This window comes from Centropristis striata, chromosome 10 (genome assembly GCF_030273125.1).
Source record: "Centropristis striata isolate RG_2023a ecotype Rhode Island chromosome 10, C.striata_1.0, whole genome shotgun sequence".
Lineage (NCBI taxonomy): Eukaryota > Metazoa > Chordata > Actinopteri > Perciformes > Serranidae > Centropristis > Centropristis striata.
Window position 1 is genome coordinate 34,256,667 of NC_081526.1, and position 21,795 is coordinate 34,278,461.

At 37.7% G+C, this 21,795-nt stretch overlaps 1 protein-coding gene across 3 annotated transcripts in view; it reads right to left on the reverse strand.

The window, feature by feature from the left end:
• Positions 1-21,795, reverse strand: part of LOC131978571 (inactive dipeptidyl peptidase 10-like) — a 323,143-nt gene that overhangs the window by 38,652 nt on the left and 262,696 nt on the right. For all 3 annotated transcript variants that reach the window (XM_059342273.1, XM_059342271.1, XM_059342272.1), the window contains exons 6-9: positions 13,875-13,927; positions 10,864-10,945; positions 4,632-4,752; positions 162-316 (exon numbers count right to left, since the gene is read on the reverse strand). In XM_059342273.1, coding sequence (XP_059198256.1) covers positions 162-316; positions 4,632-4,752; positions 10,864-10,945; positions 13,875-13,927 — 411 coding nt within the window. The remainder of the gene's footprint in view (positions 1-161; positions 317-4,631; positions 4,753-10,863; positions 10,946-13,874; positions 13,928-21,795) is intronic.

Below are 21,795 nucleotides of genomic sequence, written 5' to 3' on the forward strand. Positions count from 1 at the left end.
TAAAGGAAACGCATTGAATGAGAAGGCGTGTCCAAACTTTTGGCCTGTACTGTATATATTTCTATCCAAATTTTCCAAAGTGTAGAGTGAAAATGACAACAGATATCTGCCTGGGGGCGTGGCTAATGGCCTGCTGTGTAAACTATGGAGTGTGTGCTTACCTTAGGGTACGGGTATTGCTTCCCTTTGGGGTATGTCATGCCGGTGAAGCGAGGTAAAGCCATGTTGGGCACCAGACTGTCATTAAGCACCAGGAAGGCCAACCTCTCTCCGTCAGGAGACCACCAGTGAGCCACATGGGTCATCAGGATCTCCTCTGTGTGGGAGGAGACGCAAGATCAACTACATTATTTTATCAAAATTAATCTAAAGTGACCCCCACCCCACCCCCCAAAAAAACCTGATTTTTAAAATTGTTTGGGTGATTTTCCAAATGTTAGCGATATCGGTCTTAGAGAATATACACTACTGGTCAAAAGTTTTAGAACACACCAACTTTTCCAGAATTTAATTGAAAATGATGCAGTTTAATGTCTCAGTGTACTCTGAAATGAATGCACATTTGCAACATTTAAAATTCTTTATTGAGCATGATGTGTTTTGAAAGTAAAAAAAAGATTCAAAATCACATTTTATGTTGGACTAAAGGACTAAAAAAAGACACAAAATGACCAAAAAAAGACACAAAATGACAAAAAAAAAGACACCAAAACACACAAAATGACTAAAATAAGACACAAAATGACCAAAAAAAGACACAAAATGACTTACAAAGACATGAAAAGAATTCAAAAATGGACAAAATAGCCCAAGACTCCATAGAGTTAAGTTGTTAACCCATTTCTTGTTCCCTGAAAAAGGCCTACTTGTATAATTCTGAAATGTACATTATTTTCCAGTTTTGGTTAAGCTTACCTTCTTTTATTTACCTCTGGCAGTTCACCACTTACCTTTGTACCCTTTCAAGCTGTTCATTTGTCTTGAACTGCTTGAATTTCAATAAAAAACTGGAAAAATTGGGGTGTTCTAAAACTTTTGACCGGTAGTGTATTTAGTTCCTACATGATACTGCTGAGAGTCATGATTTATGGAAAGACGTATAGTTGTTGGGTTTTTCAAATTGGATTATTTTAGGTGCCTTTAAGGATCAAATAGAACACTTTTATAACCCTATAACAAAAAAAACCCAACTTATCTGCCAAGTGACAGTTAATCAAGTATGTGTCATATTTTGGTGTGATTTTTGAAACAATCATTTGGATATCACCTCAGTCCAATCATTTTATCTCATTGTGCTTCACCATAGTTTTCATTTTGTTTTTCTGGCAGTGGTAGTATGTGATACAATTTCAAGCTGGAGCCATTAAACCTTCAATTCTGGCACCCAACAACACAGCAAGATGACATTTTTTTAGTACGTTATTCAGCCGTCTCCTCTGCAGGGGTCCACTTCTGTCTAAAAGGGTCGATACTTAAATGTGTTCACTGTACACTGATGAAAGTACTAAATGCATTACTCCGTGTGAACGATTATATCAGTTACTGACAGTGCATTATTGAGTTGGGACATTAACCTAAATGTGAATAAAAGAGAATGTAATCATTTGCCAATCCTTTGTGATGCATTTTCAATTGATAACTGGTCAAAAACAATATTAATAACCTCTTAAAACCCACCTGCCCACCAACAGGTAAGAGTAGTAGTGGCAGACCAAAAAAACCTTTGTAACTGCTGTAGTTTTGGTTGTGTTTTAGCCACATATTAAACAAGCACAGCTGCAGAAATGTGACATGAATCCACATACATATATTTTGGCTTTAAAATTTTTCTGTTATAAGGTGCGGATGAACATTTTTTTGTCTAATCCCAACCCTTCCCCTAAACCTACCCGGGCAGGTGGGTTTTAAGAGGTTAAAATCTTGGTAAAGTAAAATCAGAGATTTGGATAAAAAAACATATTTTAATGTACAAAATAAAAACTGAAAACAAGTAGGAAGACTTATAACTATATACGACTGAATTTTGGAGTTTGACCATTAAACAGTTTTTCTCCATTTCTGTGTTCAGGATGTTTTGGGCGTGTCTAAAGCAGGAGGCAATCTGGTGTCTGAGCCTGGAGGCAAACCAGGAAGTGCCTTAAACTGCATTCTACCGAAAATTCCAGCAAGGGGTGCTAAATTTGGCTGCAAAAAAAATCTACCCATTAATTTCAGTGCAAAATTTGAAAACTTCTCACTTAATTTATTACCTCAGAAATGTATTTCAGGACAAACTATCGTCTCAATCGCTAGTAAAAAATCATCTTCAAGACAATTTGATGTCAATAGTTCTAATAATGGCCCCATTTAGAAGAAAATAGAAGATAAAGAATCGTATGATTTGGGGCGTGGCTACCTTTGATTGACAGGTCACTAACAAGGCGAGCCGTCATCAGGAGAGAAGCAGAGCAATGCGTATCCATGGCAACGTGTCAATAAAGTTATATATAACGTTATATAGATAGAAAAGAGGAAGTTTACTGATTTAGTCTCATAACTTTGACCCTTTCACACTGTATTTTCACTTTTTTCTAGGTATTTCACAATGTTGTCATGTTTTTATTTTAAAAAGATGCCATCCAGTGTGAAATGGGTGCTTTTATTTTGAAAGGTAGTGGCAGGAAATAAAAAAGTGGAAAGGTAAAATCAGAAATGAACGGTAAATAATGAGTGCTTCATAATTCATATTAAGTTGATATAAAGTATCAAATAGGCTTTTATAGTGGCTGGTTGACAGGGACACAAGGTTTGTCAAAGTTTATTTTCTTCTGTCATATATATTAGTGGCTATTTTTGTTGTCTTGACTATTGTAAAAGTGTTTATTTGCTAAGTTGCTAATGCTAATGTTTGCTATTGTTTCCCATCTCGTAGCTACGGTTTTAAATAAATCCAGTGAACCATCAGTAGAAGAGTTGACCCATCCACAGTGAAAATAAAGCTTAAAATGCATGCTAATTGTCATTTAATAGATATTGTAGTCTTATGTAATAATTAATGTTCATATACAGACAAACTCTCCAAATACTATACAGAACCAAACACAACAAAGTGGAAAAAAAAGAAGTAAAATGACAAAAGGGGTATTAAATGAAGGTCATATTTTGGGATCGACCATCACTGATTGCTACATTGTTTTACTTCACAAATATAATTATGAATAAAAGAAAACAACAGTGCCGTGACTGAGGTCACTTCCCTTTTTTTTTATACAACATTTACATAATATTCTTTTCTCCTGAGAGATTGACCAGAGTGGCTAAGTGCATGCAGCGAGTGTTTACTTAAAGCACATAAAACGACTGCTCACACCCGGTGGGGAGATATCTGCACTAGAACAAACATTATGAATATTTAATCACTGCCTTTTATAAGGTAATGTTTCTCCACAGTTTAATGAGACAGTCTGCCAACACTTTGAAAATTAAGTCAGATATTATCATCTGTATCTTCACAATGTTTAAGACCCACTGTGGCATCGCAGTTTCTCAGCACGTCATTATCTAGCGTCGAGTTGCTGTTTGTCATTGAGATTCTCTGGCACCGTTTCCTCACATACACTGTAAAAAATAATCTGTTTAATTTATGGAAAAATACCGGCAGCTGTGGTTGCCAGAACTTCACCGTAAAAATTACAGTGAGTGGATTTTCTATTCTAAATTTAAATGTAAATATCAGCAAAAACTGTAATTTAATCTTCAATCCTGTTATTTTTAGGGTAATTGTGTCATTCATTCACACATTGAATATTGGTATTTCTCCATACATTTTGCATGAAAATGTTATATTTTACAGCAAAACTGTGTGTTTCTTCCAGTTTATGACAGAAAAAAAGTAAAAGTTTTGTGCCATTCTTTGATTTACGGTAATTAAAGTGGCTAATACGGTGATATACAATTTTTCATTTTATGCCCTATTTCTGATGTATTTGACAGTGTATTACTGTTATTTCTACAAACCTTTTTTACAGTGCAGCTACCGGGAAAAGGTCTGAAACAGCATCTTTTTTACTTTTTATACTTGTAGCTGTTTTTTTTCTGGTCCAAATCAGCTGATGAGTGGGTAAACTTGAAGTGTTTTTTCCTTGGTTTGTTTCTTTTCACACATAAAAATCTGATAAACCCAAATGCTTCATTGCAAACCATGTGAGAAGGTTTACTTTCAGCCTGTTCTCCTGTCAAAAATGTAAATATAGGTTGTGTGTAAAGGCAGAGAAAAACAAGCTATATTGACGTATTTCACAGACCGCTGCAACGCGTCTGCCGCCATCTTGATGATGTAGTAGCAGTTGAAGGCGAAGCGAAATTAAAAAGGCGGACTTTCACGCAGGAGAGAGGGTTTCTTGTCCCGTGTGAAAACAAACGTAATGAATTTTTAACTTAAAAGTTCAATAAAATATTCAGTTTTTATTCCCAAAGTTATTAGTACAAAAGTGTAAAGAATGTAAAGAAAAAGAGAAATGTTAATATAAAATATGTGCTGCTTGTTTCAGCAGGGGTACTATGTTGCTATTATGTAAAAAATAAAAAATAAAACACAAAAAAACAACACCTTATGACAGAATGAAAAGGTTTGAGTACAAGCTGATAAGTACCTTCATAGAGCCAGTCAGCGATCCCATTGAAGATGATCCCTTCCTTCCCGGAGGAGGTCAGTCTGAGGGAGTTACTCTTCACATCTGACTGGTAGTAGATGTTGTTTTCAAAAATGTATATCTAAAGAGAGAAAGCACACACAGTCACGACTTCAATCTTACATCGTATGGTAAGGAACAGAGAAATGCAGAAAGAGAGAAACAGTGGTGCATGGCTGTGAAAAGCTTTTAGGCTTCACAACTTTGGCACACATCCACTGGATTATTTTATTAAATGCACACAGTATATGTTCAAGCATCCAAACAATTCATTTTAGGATTAAAGGTGTAAGGCAGTGTCGGTAAGCCATCAAGTGATTAACTCTGCTGTACTGTAAAGTGTATTTGTGGAAGTAAACCTGTTACTGTACTTTAAATTCTAAAACCAGAATCATTTACTGCAACTGCAACTGCCTTGTGGACTACAGTTTTGAAGTATTATTACCAATCCCTTTCTTTTTCTTGGAAAGACCCAGTCTTTGTATTATTCAAGTACGAGGATTGGCCAGGTGTCCACACGTACCTGACTTGTTCCGATCCTATCCCCTGACCAATGGGCTGTGCTAACCCACTCGAGGTCAATGTCTAATCTTAACGGGCTCCTACGCTCCTCCCCCTTTTCGACCAGGCCGGTTCCCCATAGGTGCCTAATTGCGAACCGATTCCTTGGTTTTTGACTGCAAAAGAACCGGCTCTTGGCCAAGAAAACTGGTTCCACAGCAGCACCAACTCTTTGCTAGTCTTAAGTCAGGAGCTGAGGGTGGGGGCTATCTGACCAACAAGCCAACAAACACCAACTCAACGCTAGATAATGACGTGACCATGTCATTCATTTATTTGATTTATTTAACTGCAATTTGATGGATACGAGCTATCGGGCTATTGCTATCGGGCTAATGCTAGCGGGCTAACACTAGCTGGCTAGCACTAGTGGGATAACGCTAGCGTTAGCTTACAACAAACTCCAACATTAACATCTTACATTCAGTGTTAATAAGAATGAATTCGGCTTCCACAATAATCAAGACGAGCAGCACAGATGTGTTGTAGAGACATGTTGTCTGCCTTTGTTACTGTACTTGCTGAGAGGGTGGAGACATCAAAGCCATTAAGCAACGGCTATGGGAGCCACATACAGACATCAACAGTGACGTAATGATGTGGCTCTAGAGCCTGAAGAAAAGCAAACAGGTTCAGTGCTGGTTCACAAGTTGAACCAACTGTGAACCAGCACAAGCACCGGCTCTGAAACGGCCCTGAAACTGCTTTAGTCAAAAATGAACTGCCAACATCTTGGTTGACCTTTAGTCCAAACAAATTTTTAGACAACCAAAATATTTCAGTTCACTCTAATTAACTGAAAACAGCAAGAAAGGGTCAAAGATCTAACATCAAATATGCAACCAGTGCAGTCGCCCCCTGCTGGCCTTTAGAGAGAATGCAGGTAAAATGCACTTCCACTTTGGCTTCACTTTCCAGGCTCAGAAGTTGCTGCGTGATTTATAGCAGCTGCATTTTTTATGTTTCCCTTTTTTTCAGATTTGCTGTGCTTCTTGTTGTCTATTCCTGCATATGTACATATGGAGAGAGAGGACAAGTCACATTCCTTGTATGTGTCCTGATTCCCTTAAATTGGGACATTGTCTTGAGCATAAAAAATAAAATATGCAATAAGTTGCTCTCCCTTTGTAACACATATTCAATTGAAAACAGTGTACAAGGACATTATATTTTATGGTCTTACCTCTTTTTTTTTGTAACACTGAATTCTGAATCCGATGCATTTAAGACTGCTATTGAGATACTGAACTGAGCTGACAAAATACAAATCAAACATGTCAAACAGACATCTGTCAGATTATGCAGACCAAAGGCTGTCTACGAAACCAAATCTTTTTCTGGCCGTTCCAAGAATCAAAGGTCTGTAGCCTTATGTGATTTTACATAAGAATTGATGAGCAGAGGGCCTCAGCCTCACAGCCAGAAGCCCCTTCTGCTGTCTGGCTGCAAGACATTGAGATATCATCAGTCCAGAAGGCATGTGCTAAATGCTTCAGAGGAATTATTATCTAACCAAAGAGGGAACTTTCTAGTGAAAATACTTTAACATTCTTAGTACTTAAACTGTCTTTGTGAAAGCGCTTAAAGGTTCAAAAAGACAAGGCAGCGTGTTCAAAGCAGTGGTCGTCACGTGTCACAATGAGAACAGGGTGCAGCAGTTCAGAATCATTTATATTCAACATACTTGAAGTTCCAAACTGTAGAGAATCGACGTTATCTGTCGTTTGCAGAAAGGTCCAATGTCAAGATTTACTCTGACTGGGTGTCATAACTCAGTCTCAAATTGAGTTTCATTTCTGTGTGTTCTGACTTGACTAAGTGTGATTTATACTCTCCGATATCTCTTATACCATTAATCACATCACGAATAAAGGTCCATAATTAAGGCAAAGCTCTCGATTTACCGGACCATCTATGTTCCAACCATCATCTTTGCTCATGAGGTTTGGGTAGTGACCGAAAGATTGAGATCGCGGATACAAGCGGCTGAAATGAGCTTTCTCCGCAGGGTGGTGTTAGAGTGTAAAGCTTATACAGCCTACAACTCTCACCCGAGTCCTTTGTCCTAAACTTGATCTTACAAAACACTCAGAACAAATGAATAAACCATTTATTGAAAGAATCATAGCCAAATGCAATGCTCAGCGCTGGACTCTGCAATGTGACCTCGATGGCACCACAAGACAGAGTGATTACAAAAACCTTGATGTTACACACAACTTCTTGGATTTTGGCGAAATCCCGGACAATGGGTGGGCTCTTTAACGCAATTGGTCAATTTGTTTGTGATATGCATTGGTTGCCACCCCTTAACCAAGCATCTGGGGATTGAACATCTCAATGACCTTTCAAACTTTATGTGCGTGAGTTGTTGTCTGCTGAAGCTTCACATCCTATCCTTTGCTTATTCTACCTCTCCCCCATGCATACCTTTCCCTGAACTCTGACCTTTCCTATCCTTAAATGACCCAGTCCTGTCAGTGAATAACCCAGGTCATAATTTTAAGTCTCAGGCAACCTGAGTATATTCCCCCGCTCCCACAGTGGCTGGGCTCAGCCTGAGAGATAGGGTGAGGAGCTCAGACATCTGGAGGGAGCTTGGAGTAGAGCCGCTGCTCCTTCGCATCAATAGGAGGCAACTCAGGTAGTTTGGACATCTGATAAGGATCCTCCCGGGCGCCTCCTGTTAGAGGTGTTCCGGTCACGTCCAACTGGTAGGAGGCCCCAGAGGAGACCCAGAACACGGTGGAGGGATTATCTTTCTCCTGGCCTGGGAACGCCTTGGGGTCCTCCAGGAGGAGCTGGACGTTGTGGCTGGGGAGAGGGACGTCTGGAACGCTCTGCTTAGCCTGCTGCCCCCGCGACCCGGCCTCAGATAAGATAACACTTCCTTGCGTCAAAATGACTTACAATAGAAAAATTGCTTAAGGATATCAGTTTGTCCCGTTACCCCCTCCCAATAAAAGGCAGTCCAAAAAAAGCTACTGCCATTCGACAAAAGTAGAAATGGTCATGACCAAGAAAACTCTTGTTATTCCATTCAGGATATGACAGAGTATGGTCAAAATCTGTGCGTTTTGAGTATCCAACCCTATCGAAAAAAAATAGGGACCCAACTCATCTGATGCTCAAAAGGGAGAAAAAGGCAGAATACTGAACTGTATAGGTATTTTCAAAACCCCAAGATTGCCTTGATCATCAGCTTAATGCTTTTAGATTACCAATAGCAAAGTAGTTTCCATGGATGGATGGATAATTAAGATTATAGACAAGCTCTCTAACACTCCAGAATATGAGAATCTTCAGTATCCCAGTACTGCAGTTATAGTTGTGTGTTCATCCATGGGGATAGTGCAAACGTAAACTTGGATTACTGTGTTTACTTATGTGACAATTTGCCAATGAACACAAGTATGGGCTAAAGATCAGGGCTCAAGTTGTAGCCCACAACACAGTTCAATAGATCCATGGCAATATTATAATTCCTGTTTGCTTTGGCGGGTGCAGTCATCTCAATCGTATGTTTGGGGCCATAGATGGTCAAACAATAGCTCATTGGAAGACTTAGGACTTGTCGCTGTGTGTCCAGTGCACTGTTTAAGACACTCCCTATTTATTACTGTCTGGCATCCTAATGAGGATACACAAATTCCAGGAGAATTGCTCCGAGGGTCTCCTACAGCCTTACACAGGACACACATGTTATGTCATTGTTTCCCAAGATACCCTTCTGGCTAATGATCCTGCAGAGCTAGAAAGCCTTTACGTCTGTCTCGCTCTCACCTGCTTATCACCGTAATGACTTCCTAATGGAGTCTTGTTTGATTTATGCTCAAATATTGCACGGTAAAATTTGCAAATATGGACAAAACAGCTCTACTACACTCAACAAAGAAGCCTCCCCATCTGTCCGCTGTAGATAAAAAATAAAAAAAAAGGTATGATGGGAGAAAATTTGCATCTAATTAGGTTCACTCAAAAAGTGAGTACATTAGCAGAGCGAGGAATTCTGAATTAGAAGCTGTAAAGACACACTGATTTGTGTCCTCACGGTTTAAATACACATGTGCTAAAAGCAGAAACACACACATCATGCAGGCGAGAAGATAAACTCTTATTATGCTGGCTCCTCGAAAGAATGCTATTCATTTTTACAGATATTCTGACGCCAGATAAACACTGTTGGACTCTATACCACATATGCGTGAGCTGAATGCTATATTATAAACAAATTAATTACAAAAGTAAGCAAAGCAAACTTGCTTACTGCAAATTGAATGTGTGTTAGTCATTTTAGTCAAACATCAATGGAAATGTGTTTCCTTTATCACAGTAGCTCTTATGTATCCTTGAAAATAAACATGATTGTACCATAACTTAATTACTGTAAGCTTAACCCTCTGGAATCACTAGGGATCATTTTTTATTTTTGTTTTGGCAATAATTTTGGCTGTGATATTGCATATGGCATGATTTTTGGAAGAATGGAGTTCAAATTTAAATTTTTCTAATGGGTCTATAATACACTGTGTACAAATGTATTACCCTGTAAGGCCATTAAAGCTAAAAATGTCCATTTCCAAAAGAATGCTATAAAACTTTACAGATTAATATCTTTTTGTACTTTTTTCTGCATAGGCCTAAACCTCTTAAACAACTTACACCCTGCTCAAAACTACCTAACATTAAAAGATTTTGGGCATTTTAACCCTTTAAATGACAGTTTGATTACATGATGTCACTGTTTTTCAAAGAAAAAACAGACAAAAATGTAGTTATTTTCCATACAATAAATATTTTTTGGCTGGGTCATTTGTTTTTATCACAGCCTCGGATGTGTCAAAGATTAGCGACAAAATTGATTTTGATGCATTTTTAGTTTTTTTTTTGTAGTTTCAGATTTAAGCAGGTAACAATGTCTGAAATAATGTGTTTAATCTTCACTAACCCTGAAGTACAATAAAGCTGATGCAGCACAGTGGCATGGTGCTGAGCGGCAGAGTGACTGCACTGCAAAAAAGCCAACTTGTATTTTTTTGGCCCTAAACAGTGATTTAAGAAATATAAATTATTCACATTTAGGGCAATAATGTAAGTTAGCACAACAAGAGAGCCAGTTGTCTGCTCAAAAACAAGTTTGTGAGTTGTTGTTACTTATATCTTTAAGTTGGGGTTCACAACAAGGGACAATAGTTCTGCTAACTCTTATTTCTTTGTTGTGAAATGCGGGAAAGAGGTAAAATTCTGTCATTAGCGAAAGCTAGCAGCTAACTGATGCTTGCCGCGCTGCTTGTTACAGCTACAAGAGTAGCCATTAGCGTATCAATGCTAACTCAAAATTGTGGTCTCAACATTAGCTGACATTTCATAGCAGCGTTACAATAGTGCCAATTCAGCACATTGCAGAAGTTAGCAGAAGTAAGGATTAAAAGTTATTACAATGTAAAATTATAAGTGAGTACAACTTACAGTTGAGTTGACAAAAATCTGAATTCAGAGTTGAGCAAACTCAAAAACAAAACTTAAAATATTTAATTTAATTGTCCAACTTAAAATTTTATCGAAGTTTGTTGCCTTGAAATTTTGAGTTCACCCAACTCTTCTTTTTTGCAGTGTGTCTGTGTGTTCTCACCAGTTGTTGGCCTTGCACTCCCCAGGCAGCGTACTGCAGGACCGAGTTCACCACCTCAGGAGGGTCCAGCTCCCAAACCTCCCTGAAAAAAAAAAAAACAGACTGTGAGGATGAGGACCTCGGGACAACACTGGTTGGGCTTCATAATATAGGATTCTTTATTTCAGATTTGGGAGGTTACAAAAGTCAATGTGTGCTTCTGAAAATACAAGAAACAAAAAGCTTAAATCACATTCTTCCAAACATATACATTAATATAAACTTAAACAACCTGGTGATATCTTCATACATTCATAGAACTAAAGTTATTAATAAGTGACCTGTACTACATATCATCACATAACTTGCTTAACAACTGTAGAAACATACACTACTGGTCAAAAGTTTTAGAACACACCAACTTTTCCAGAATTTAATTGAAAACGAAGCAGTTTAATGTCTCAGTGTACTCTGAAATGAATGCACATTTGCAACATTTAAAATTCTTTATCGAGCATGATAGTGTTTTGAAAGTAAAAACAAGATTCAAAATCACATTTTATGTTGGACTAAAGGACTAAAAAAAGACACAAAATTACAAAAAATACATGAAATACATGAAAAGAATTCAAAAATGGACAAAATAGCCCAAGACTCCATAGAGTTAAGTTATTAACCCATTCTTGTTCCCTGAAAAAGGCCTACTCGTATAATTCTGAAATGTACATTATTTTTCAGTTTTGGTTAAGCTTACCTTTTTTTATTTACCTCTGGCAGTTCACCACTTACCTTTGTACCCTTTCAAGCTGTTCATTTGACTTGAACTGCTTGAATTTCAATAAAAAACTGGAAAAATTGGGGTGTTTTAAAACTTTTGACCGGTAGTGTACATTAATATAAACTTTAACAACCTGGTGATATCTTCCTACATTCATAGAACTAAAGTTATTAATAAGTGACCTGTACTACATATCATCACATAACTTGCTTAACAACTGTAGAAACATAGGTAGATCCTCACCTGATCCACTCATGCACACAATCTCAAAGTCAAAAGGGAATTTATTGCCTCTACTTATTACACCGTGACAATCTGTCACTGTTCTGCAGTGGGTAATGTGTTTAGCGTGATCTGCGCGTACCCGGTGCACGCTCCTGACGCATGCAACACTCATCAGGTAGCATGTGAACGGGCTTTCATACAAAGTCAGTAAGCAATTTTATTACAATCATAATCAGAATAGTCATGGGCCAAACGAAGGCCAATCATTTTTAATCATTAAAAGGCATTTTACAAGAAAAAAAATGATGGTTCTAAGTTCTGAAATGTTAGAATGTATTGGTTATTATATAAAAGCAAATTAAATATGTTTGGATTTTCAATTGTTATCAATATTAAGCAAGAGACTAAATTGGGCTTTTTATAGCCCAAACATTTTACCAAGAAAATGATCCGCAAATTAATAAACAATGAAAATAGTTAGTTGCAGCATTAAAATATAATACATCTATGACCTATGTAATATATTCACAGCAATACCTTTTAATGTTATCTAACACCTCATATTAAAATGAAGAGTGGAGCAGTTACTGAGTGTATTTTATAAACCAATGTGGAAAAACAATTGTTAGATGTTTCCTGTGCCAGTTTTTCCTGTGTTATAATTCCCGCTGTGTGTCAGTTCCTCTTGGTTCAACAAGACAATGAGGAACACGTTGAAAAGAAGACGTTGGCGGCAGCCCCGCAGTCTGACCGAGATAACAAATAAACATGCCAGAGTGGTGCCCCCAAAATGGCACAATTTTGGAGGAATTTGTCACAAAGCTTCCCAAAAATAACACTCTTGTTTGAAAAGGCAAATCCCATCAGCCATATAAAGATTGAATCCTCTCCGATTAGTCGTGGGAATACTGTGACTGATGGGGCTGGCAGGATGTCTGGGGTCAGTCCTCTAGGCTGATTCACTGACGGTATTCAGGCTTTGTCATAACTGAGCATATAGTTATTTGACATTGTTTTCAGTCACATACAGTTTAGCCACACTAACCTGAGTACAGCATATAAACAATGCTATGGAGATTGGAAGCAATGTAAGTAAACGTCTGTGCTTCATATTTCTACATCACTCCTGGTTATATGCATTATGGGTATCAAATATGGGCCTCTAACAGGAGATATTTGGTGCTTGGATCTATTTATTTCACTTCTGTTTTAAAAATCAAGCTAATGCATGCAGGAGACAAACTGCCCACGCTTTCTTCTTGCATGTTGTAACATGTGAACATGGTTACAATAGTTTCACTGCACACTGCAAAAAAAGAAAAGTTGGGTGAACTCAAAATTTCAAGGCAACAAACTTCAATAAAATTTTAAGTTGGACAATTAAACTAAAACTAAACTAAAAATATTTTAAGTTTTGTTTTTGAGTTTGCTCAACTCTGAATTCAGGTTTTTGAACTTATAATTTTACATTGTAATAACTTTTAATCCTTACTTCTGCTAACTTCTGCAATGTGCTGAATTGGCACTATTGTAACGCCGCTATGAAATGTCAGCTAATGTTGCGACCACAATTTTGAGTTAGCATTGATACGCTAATGGCTCTCCGCTAGCATCAGTTAGCCGCTAGCATCAGTTAGCCGCTAGCTTTCGCTAATGACCGAATTTCACCGATTTCCCGCATTTCATATCAAAGAAATAAGAGTTAGCAGAACTATTGTCCCTTGTTGTGAACCCCAACTTAAAGATATAAGTAAACAAGTCACCAACTTGTTTTTGAGCAGACAACTGGCTTCCTTTATTGTGCTAACTTACATTATTGCCCTAAATGTCAATAATTTATATTTCCAAGTTTTACCAACTTAAATCACTGTTTTAGGCCAAAAAATACAAGTTGGCTTTTTTTGCAGTGCACTGATAGTATTGCTGCTGTACAGTTTTGCACAGCAGGGTGTGCAAATGATGACTGATCCCTGTTATTTACCCCACATGTTGCCTCACAGTACCTGCCAAGGAGCAGAAAAACACTCACCGTGTGTGAATATTGTAGATACTGTAGGAGGCCATGTAAGAGTGGCGGTAAACCTGCAGCACAAAAAAAGACAGCGGGGGGGGGGGGGGTAGAGAGAGAGAGATTAAAAGATGACTGTCTGAAACATTAACGAGAGGAGCAGCAGTGCCACAGATAATGACATCATGACAAAAAATGAAAAGGAAGAAGGCATCAAACAAAACAGACTGCTGGCTGTTCTCAGTGATAGAATCTGGAGACAATGCAATTTGCATGGGTGACAGCTGTGGGACGAGACATTTTAATTCCATCTGAGAAACCCATCATCGGCGAGTGCCTCTGCGCTGAAAACCCGGGAGACGGGAGAGAGAGAAAGAGAGAGAGACGGAGGCATTCAAAGTGACAGAAGGGTGCATGTAAAGCTGTCTGAAAGCCCCAGTGGAGAAGCTGCGGCTGACATGATAATAGACCTCTGACCGTGACTGGTGATTGGGACAGAAACAGGCCATATTTTTGCATTTCATCATGAAGATGACACTCATGTATTCAGCTCTAATACAAAGCAGGCAGATATATTACAAGAGAAGATTTTGTTCTGCTAAATGTAAAAACTCAGTGATACACTTAACTGACAATGGCTGTAAGCTGGGGCATAATTATATGTCTATCATCAGAGTCACTTTAATTCCATCAGTACATCGTGCGCATTGAATTTTCGATGTTCTCTTTTTCTAATAAGTGCTACAGCATGATCAGCCCTAGAGTCAAGCTTATTATTATTATTGTTATTATTATTATTATTATTATGGTATAGCTTTTTACTGTTTTTTTACACACAAATATAGCAGAGAATGTAAGGTACAAAACTATAATACAGTCCAATTTAGGGTTGTAAAATTCTGGGAATTAAAGTACAAAATATATTTTATTTCAAAATATTTTCAAAATTGAAAGTTGGCCCTGGGGAAAATATATTTTAGCATTATCTTTACTAAAACAACCAGATTTCATGCAAATACAATATGTATTTTGTTTAAATTACCCACAATTTCCAGTTAATTCCCATAAATTTCCATAAATTTCCATGATTTCCATGGGAAGTGTCCGATTTTGGATATTTCCAAAATTCCCCAGCTTAACTATGAAAACCAAGGAAAGTTTCTGGAAATTTACCAAAAAATTTCCACCACTTTGCAAACCTACTACTATTACAAATAAAGCTATTTTAACCCAATCATTTTAATTTTAAGTTTAAGTCTATCTAGTAAGAAATAACTCTTAAAACAAGAACAATTATCTAACACTTCTAAAACTAAAGTTTTTTTTTTATCTTGGTAAGAAACAAATAATTTGCAGTGCACTCTGCTCGGGCCAGTTCATCGCTGCTTACAGTTAATTTCTTATGTTAAGCATTCAACATGCTTATTTCCAGATTTAATAATCTTAATTTAAGAAATCTTGTCAAGTGAAATTATCTGTCCACGCAGCAAGATATTTTCTCTCAGATTGAGTGTTTTTCTCTTGTTTTTAGACACCCCTTTTTTTTGCAATGTGGTGTGAAAGGATGGCTGCTGTTCCAGTCATTCTCCCTAACTGAACAATGAGACAGGGCAGACTTTACTGCTGTGAAAGATGCATGAGGATGTTGGATTGTGTAGCAGCTGACAGGAGTTGTAGACATAAACAGTGATAGGTGCACAGCTTGATGAATGACTCACTACAATAGCGATGAAAGGTAAACAAGAGTGATCTCCAGAGCTGGGACAGAAGTTGATTAAACAGTCATGACTTTGGTAAATGATTGGGTAACACTTTACAATAACCAACTCAGTGATGTTTATAGATGGTTTATAAACCAATTATTAACCATTTACAAAGTGCTATACATATTTAACTGTTAAATGTTTTCAACCAATTTCTTAAAGGTATATGAATCATTAACATACTTAATATGGTGTTAAAATGTTATAATCAGTGCAACTAAAAATATGAATAAACAATGCATTATGATTTAATTGTTTGTTAATGGTAAAGTAACTATAAACTTACATTAATATACCATCTATTTGCCATTTATAAATTATTTAGTTAGTTAAAGATTATTATTATTATTTACCATTCTAAATGGCCTCTATACAGTTTATAAATGATGATTAAACATTCATAAACTATCTGTTTACCATTTATAAATGATGGTTATTGTGAAGTGTTACCAATGATTGTTCTCATACAGTAAGTGTAGCAGGCACATCTGGAGACTTCCACGGATAGAAGAAGCATTTCTGTGTACTAGTTTTGTGTAAATAATATCCATGACAGAGTATAAATGTTGACAGCTGACAACATTGGAGCAACTCAACAAGAAAGGTCATACAGCATGGAAGAAAAGAATACAACTCTTAATATTAATAACGCAAATAAAGGGAGCATCTGACTGACAGTAAAAATGTAAGCAGCTCTCCCTGGTTTGTTGCCTTAGGAGCACCTATATTAATACAGTATGTACCTGTGCATTCACAGTGATAAAACCAGAACACCTCTGAGCATGCTGTCAGAGTCAAACTGCCCCAGTGAGACACATGGAGCCTACAAAACAGCAACAGAGCAGTCGAGAGAAACAGCCATCAGCACCTTTTCATTTTACTCAGGCTGTTACGGCAAGAAGAATTGCACAACCCAACGGCACAAACGAGAGCTTTAACTGCTCCCTGGTCCCCCTCGAGTGGGTCAGCCGGAGGCTACGAGTGCTCTGCATCATCCTGGAAGGTGATGTCCAAGAGTTCATTTTGGACCATTCCTCCAGGCTGTCAATACAAACACAGGCTAAGACTTTTTATTTATTTACCTTTTTCTCTTTCCACAAGTGTATGATGGCTGCTGGCAGCAACACACAACACCAAGAACATGACTCGACTTCCTCAACAGCTTGTAGAGTCACTAAGACTGACACGTGTGGCATAGGCAGGGTTGGAAAAAGCATTTAGGTCTCTTCCTCAAGTATAGTGTACCTAGGTAGATCTCACCTGTGCATAACGAGGAGGTGGTGATTGTGTAGCTCATCAAATTAAAAGTCAACATTGTATTATTTTAACTTAGTTACATACATAAGTCAAAATAACTCAGTGTTGACTACTTGCAATGACAAATGTTGATTACTTAACATCTAATTTATGTTATGTAACATAAATAACTTACGTTACATGGGTTAACTTACCTTATCCAGTGGTGGAAGAAGTATTCAGATACCTTACTTCAGTAAAAGTACTAAAACCACACTGTGAAATTACTCCACTACAAGTAAAAGTCCTGCAAAGTACAAAAGTATCAGCATCAAAATATACTTAAAATAAGTAAAAGTACTTGGGCCCACTCACATTTTTTTTTATATTCCATATATATTATAGGATTATTATTGATGCATTTATGAAAGCACTGTTTTAATTTCCTCAAGGTAGGGCTCATTTTAACATCTTAATATACTGTTATGAGGTTTAATTCATAAAAATGTCTAATCACTTTAATTGGTCATGTTTTTTAATGTTAAATCTCAACCTGAAAACTAACTAAAGCTGTCAGCTAAATGTAGTGGAGTAGAAGTATAAAGTTACATAAAATGGAAATACTCAGGTAAAGTACAAGTACCTCAAAATTACTTTCTAATAGTTACTTTCTAATAGTTACTTTCCACCACTGGTCAAAGGTAAATTGAAATATATTCCTTCCAATGAGATTTATGGACACCTGCAATTAAATCCGATGTCCTCATGACGTATCTCATGATTTCCTGTGAAAAGTGTATAAATGTGTATGTATAACAAGAAATTGTGTAAGGTAACAGGTGTTAAAAGCCACTTATGTCGCTTATCAGGTGGACAGGAGAAACTGAAGACTGGTGTTCATATCCTGTTGTTTACAGTAATGTCTGGAAGGATCTTGTTATTGACACTATTTTGCCTTAGACTGTTTTCTTTGTATGAGAGTAGATCTTGTGATATTTATAATTTCATTTTAATTGTTTTTTCCCCTCATTTCCTCAGCAATGATGATTGTAATCTATACCCATGTGTTACCAAAAGGTGCATGTGGACACATTCCATTACTTTAGGCATCAAATAACTCAGCAGGGACAGGATGGGGCCTGTATTTACCTAACTGCACCACTGTGTGAGAGAAAAGTGGTAAAAGGATGGAAAGTGGCTCCATTTACTATAGTAACATTCACAGGAGAATGATATAATAGTCATTGAGGCTGGTATCTTTAGCAATGCAGTTAAAGAAGATGTGGATGGATCAAATGATCAAATGGGTCAAAATGACTCTGTATAATGTGACTGATGTCATTCATTGTGATGAAGAGATTTTCCACAGAGATTTTTGGATGTTTCAGCTCATTCTTTTGGTTTTCTGGCTCACAGTTGAACTCTTTTGGTTCACTCTTACCTCTCTCATGAAAACATTTTCAATGAATTTCGACCTGCTGAGCAGCAAACAGCTGACAGAACAACCTGGTCTCACAGGAATCCATGAAATAGCCACGGATTTGCTTAACTTAAAATCCGTGGAATAGCCACGGAATCACTCAAATTTCCGTGAAACTGACACGAATTTCGCTACAATGCAGGTTAATGACAGTCATATCCCGTGGCTATTCCAACATACAAAGTCATTTTGTACATTCACTGAGTGAATATTTAGAAAATAAAACATATATTTCTCGCTAGAAATGTGATCAAAATCCATTTTTATGCAGAAACTAAGTCAAAATATTGATTTTTTTTCACTAAAAATGAGAGAACTGTCCGCCATGTTCAACCAATAGGAAACAACATCCATGGAATAGCCACGGGATATGACTGTCATTAACTTGTATTGTAGCGAAATCCGTGTCAGTTTCACGGAAATTTGAGTGATTCCGTGGCTATTCCACTGATTTTGAGTTAAGCGAATCCGTGGCTATTTCACGGATTCCTGTGAGACCAGGTTCGACAGAAATAAGCTGCTGGCTGACAGACACACAGTGCAGCGTTCACAGATGATACTAGATTCAGTGTAAATGGTACCCAGCCCCTACAGAGAACAGACTATATGATCATCTTTTTCTCCAAAGTACAAGTGTAAGAAACTAAACAGATGTTAATGAGGCTTATGGCAGTTATAAAGACATTATACGAAGACTACAATAAGGCCTTGGATTCCAGCCTAAGCACTCATGAACGGCCCATAACAATAAGCTGTAACATCAATAATACAGACTCTTGTACAGAGTGAAGGTAAATTACTGTTTAGAGAGAAGAGGATTCACTGAGCTCCTAGTGACTCATATCGACTTTATGCAGAGCATAACTTCTCAGTGCATACTGAATGTACTGGGGTTGACACAAGGGTTGAGTGTGCTCAATATAAATTTGCAGGCGTTATTACAAATATCTCTCTGTGTTGTAGAGAGCTGTGCCTGGGACTAAAAACTGGTTCTCTGAGGTGCTCAGACACATTTCTCAAACCCTGACATGCTGAAACTTCCTAATTTTCAGCCATGAAATTGAGAAACACTTCACAGGCCCCAAATGAGCCCTCAAATGAACTTTTCAGCAATACTCCATTAAATGAGGTGTGGGGCTCACATGGGTATGGTGACCTTTGTTGCCAGCTCAGTGATAAAACAAATAAAGGTTGTGACATTTTAAACTCTCAAATACAACAGTTGCTGTGAAGATGAATGCAACGTCCACGACCAGAAGCATGGCTGCCAATATAGCAAATGTTATTAATATTACATAGTTGATCTTTAAAAACACATATTGACCACTACAATGTGGCAACAAGGTTTATTGTCTCCAACCGAGTCTGTCATTACAGTCTTTCGGCAAAGGTTGAACATGTTCCCATCCATATTCTATGATAAATGAGTAATGTTTCTAGTATTGCTATACGACTTTGAATCCTTCAGGTTCTGCTCAACAAGTCTTCCACTGCAAATTATTTGGTTCTTACCAAAATAAAAATAAAAAACTTGGATTTAAAAGTGTTAGATAATTGATCTTGTTTTAAGAGATCTTTTCTTTAAGAGTTCAACGTGCTTATTTCTAGATTTAACTATCTCAATTCAAGAAATCTTGTCAAGTGAAATTTTCTGTCCATGCAGCAAATAAATTCCCTCAGATTTAGTGTTTTTGTCTTGTATAAGTGGATAATTAACTTCAAAGAAGATAACAACAGTGACTTTTGGTTTCACACAGGACCTGAATGTCTGTTTCCTGGGTTCTGGATTTGTTTGACCCATCCAACAGTCCTCCCACCCTGTCGAAGTGGACTTTGTTGTTCTTTATACTCTGTGTCATCACCTCTCCTGTTGTTCTACACTCTTGTTCTACTGCCTTCCAATGGGGTCTTGTTTACCCTGTTCATAAGAAGAGTCTATCCCCTTCTAGTCCTCATTGACAGCCTCTAAATTCTCAGAGAGCTCTGAGTTCACGAGTTGTGAAGTGTTTGTTGAAGCTTTTCAGAAATGGCAAAGTCCATTTTTCAGTTGATGGTGAGGTGATATTTTGTAATTTTAGTCATATAGATTATATCTTGGTCATGTCATTATATGGCTGAGGACAATGTTGACATTCCCATTCCCAGGCCTCATCTATTTTCTCTTTCATTATACCTTTTGCATTTTCTGGATTACGTTACCTGATAGGTGCTCAACCATTCCATTGACCTCCCATTGGTCCAATGGACCCAATAGTCCAAATAATTGATCTTTCTGTTACCATAACCAAGTTGTTGTTGTGCCGAAACCTTACCACTTCTTTACCACCCCGTTGTCACAATATAACACAGAATAGTTTTTTAAGAAGTCCCAATTGTCCTAGTGGAGCTGCCTTGCCTTATCAGCGAAGTCGCTCAACCAATCATATTCGGTACAATGGTGATTGGCATGCCCCCTTACTGACAAAAACCGCCCACTAAAAAAACACACTCGAGCTGGCGGATGAAAGTGTCGAAAGGAGAGCGGACCCGCATGCATGCAAATCGCGTTTTCCTCCTCGCAGGCTGCCATATTGCTCTAGGGAGCAGAGATGCAGGATACAAAATAGCTTGCGAGTGATTTGAAAGCGCTCGAAAAAATAATATGTGCGCGCTGATGTTTGATTTGCGCACGCACGGGTGTCGTTACGAGTGCGCGATTTATGTCAGTGTTCTAATCCCATACACGTCTTTCATCTATCTATGGACCAAACAACGAGTCCGCCCCACCTGAGAGCTAGCTTGCAGGATTGTAAGGTCCAGAATCTATGTTGCCGTAGAACCAAGCAACAAGTACAAAACTTCACATGTCACAATTTCAATGTTAAGCAATTGTAAAACTACTGCTATGTTCATCATAGAATATTGTAACTTCTCCTTTATTCATTCATATCATAGCTTTTTTCTCCTTTGGGATTAGTCTTGAATGTTGACTTAAGAATGTTAAGAAGTGTATAACGTGATTTTAAAAAAAATAAATGGACATCCCTGTCTCTACCCAGTCTGTGTTGTGTTATGATAAAAACATCTTCTAGAGCAGAACCCAAAGCTCTGGTTTTACTTCAGTTCACTATAGACAAGAGCTATACAGTCTGCAGTCTCCGGGGAGACATTATTGTATGACATGAAACTACAACATCTGAGTAAAACAAAGAGAAAAAACAGCACAGACACTTAAGGTGTGTCTTGGGAGAGTCATCACAGAGGAAGTGTAACTGAGTCCCCCCTCCCCTGCTTGGCATCAACCCACTTATAAGCAAAGAGAAAATCAATAGCCTGGTGGGAGTTACTCCCTGGATGAATCAGTACGCTGGAAAACATGTTGGGCTAAATGGCTACCAAACAGATAACAAAGCTCTAGACTATACGACAGGAGTGCAGCTCATGCTGTATAGCACATGGAAACCATCCGGTTGCTAAGCAATGT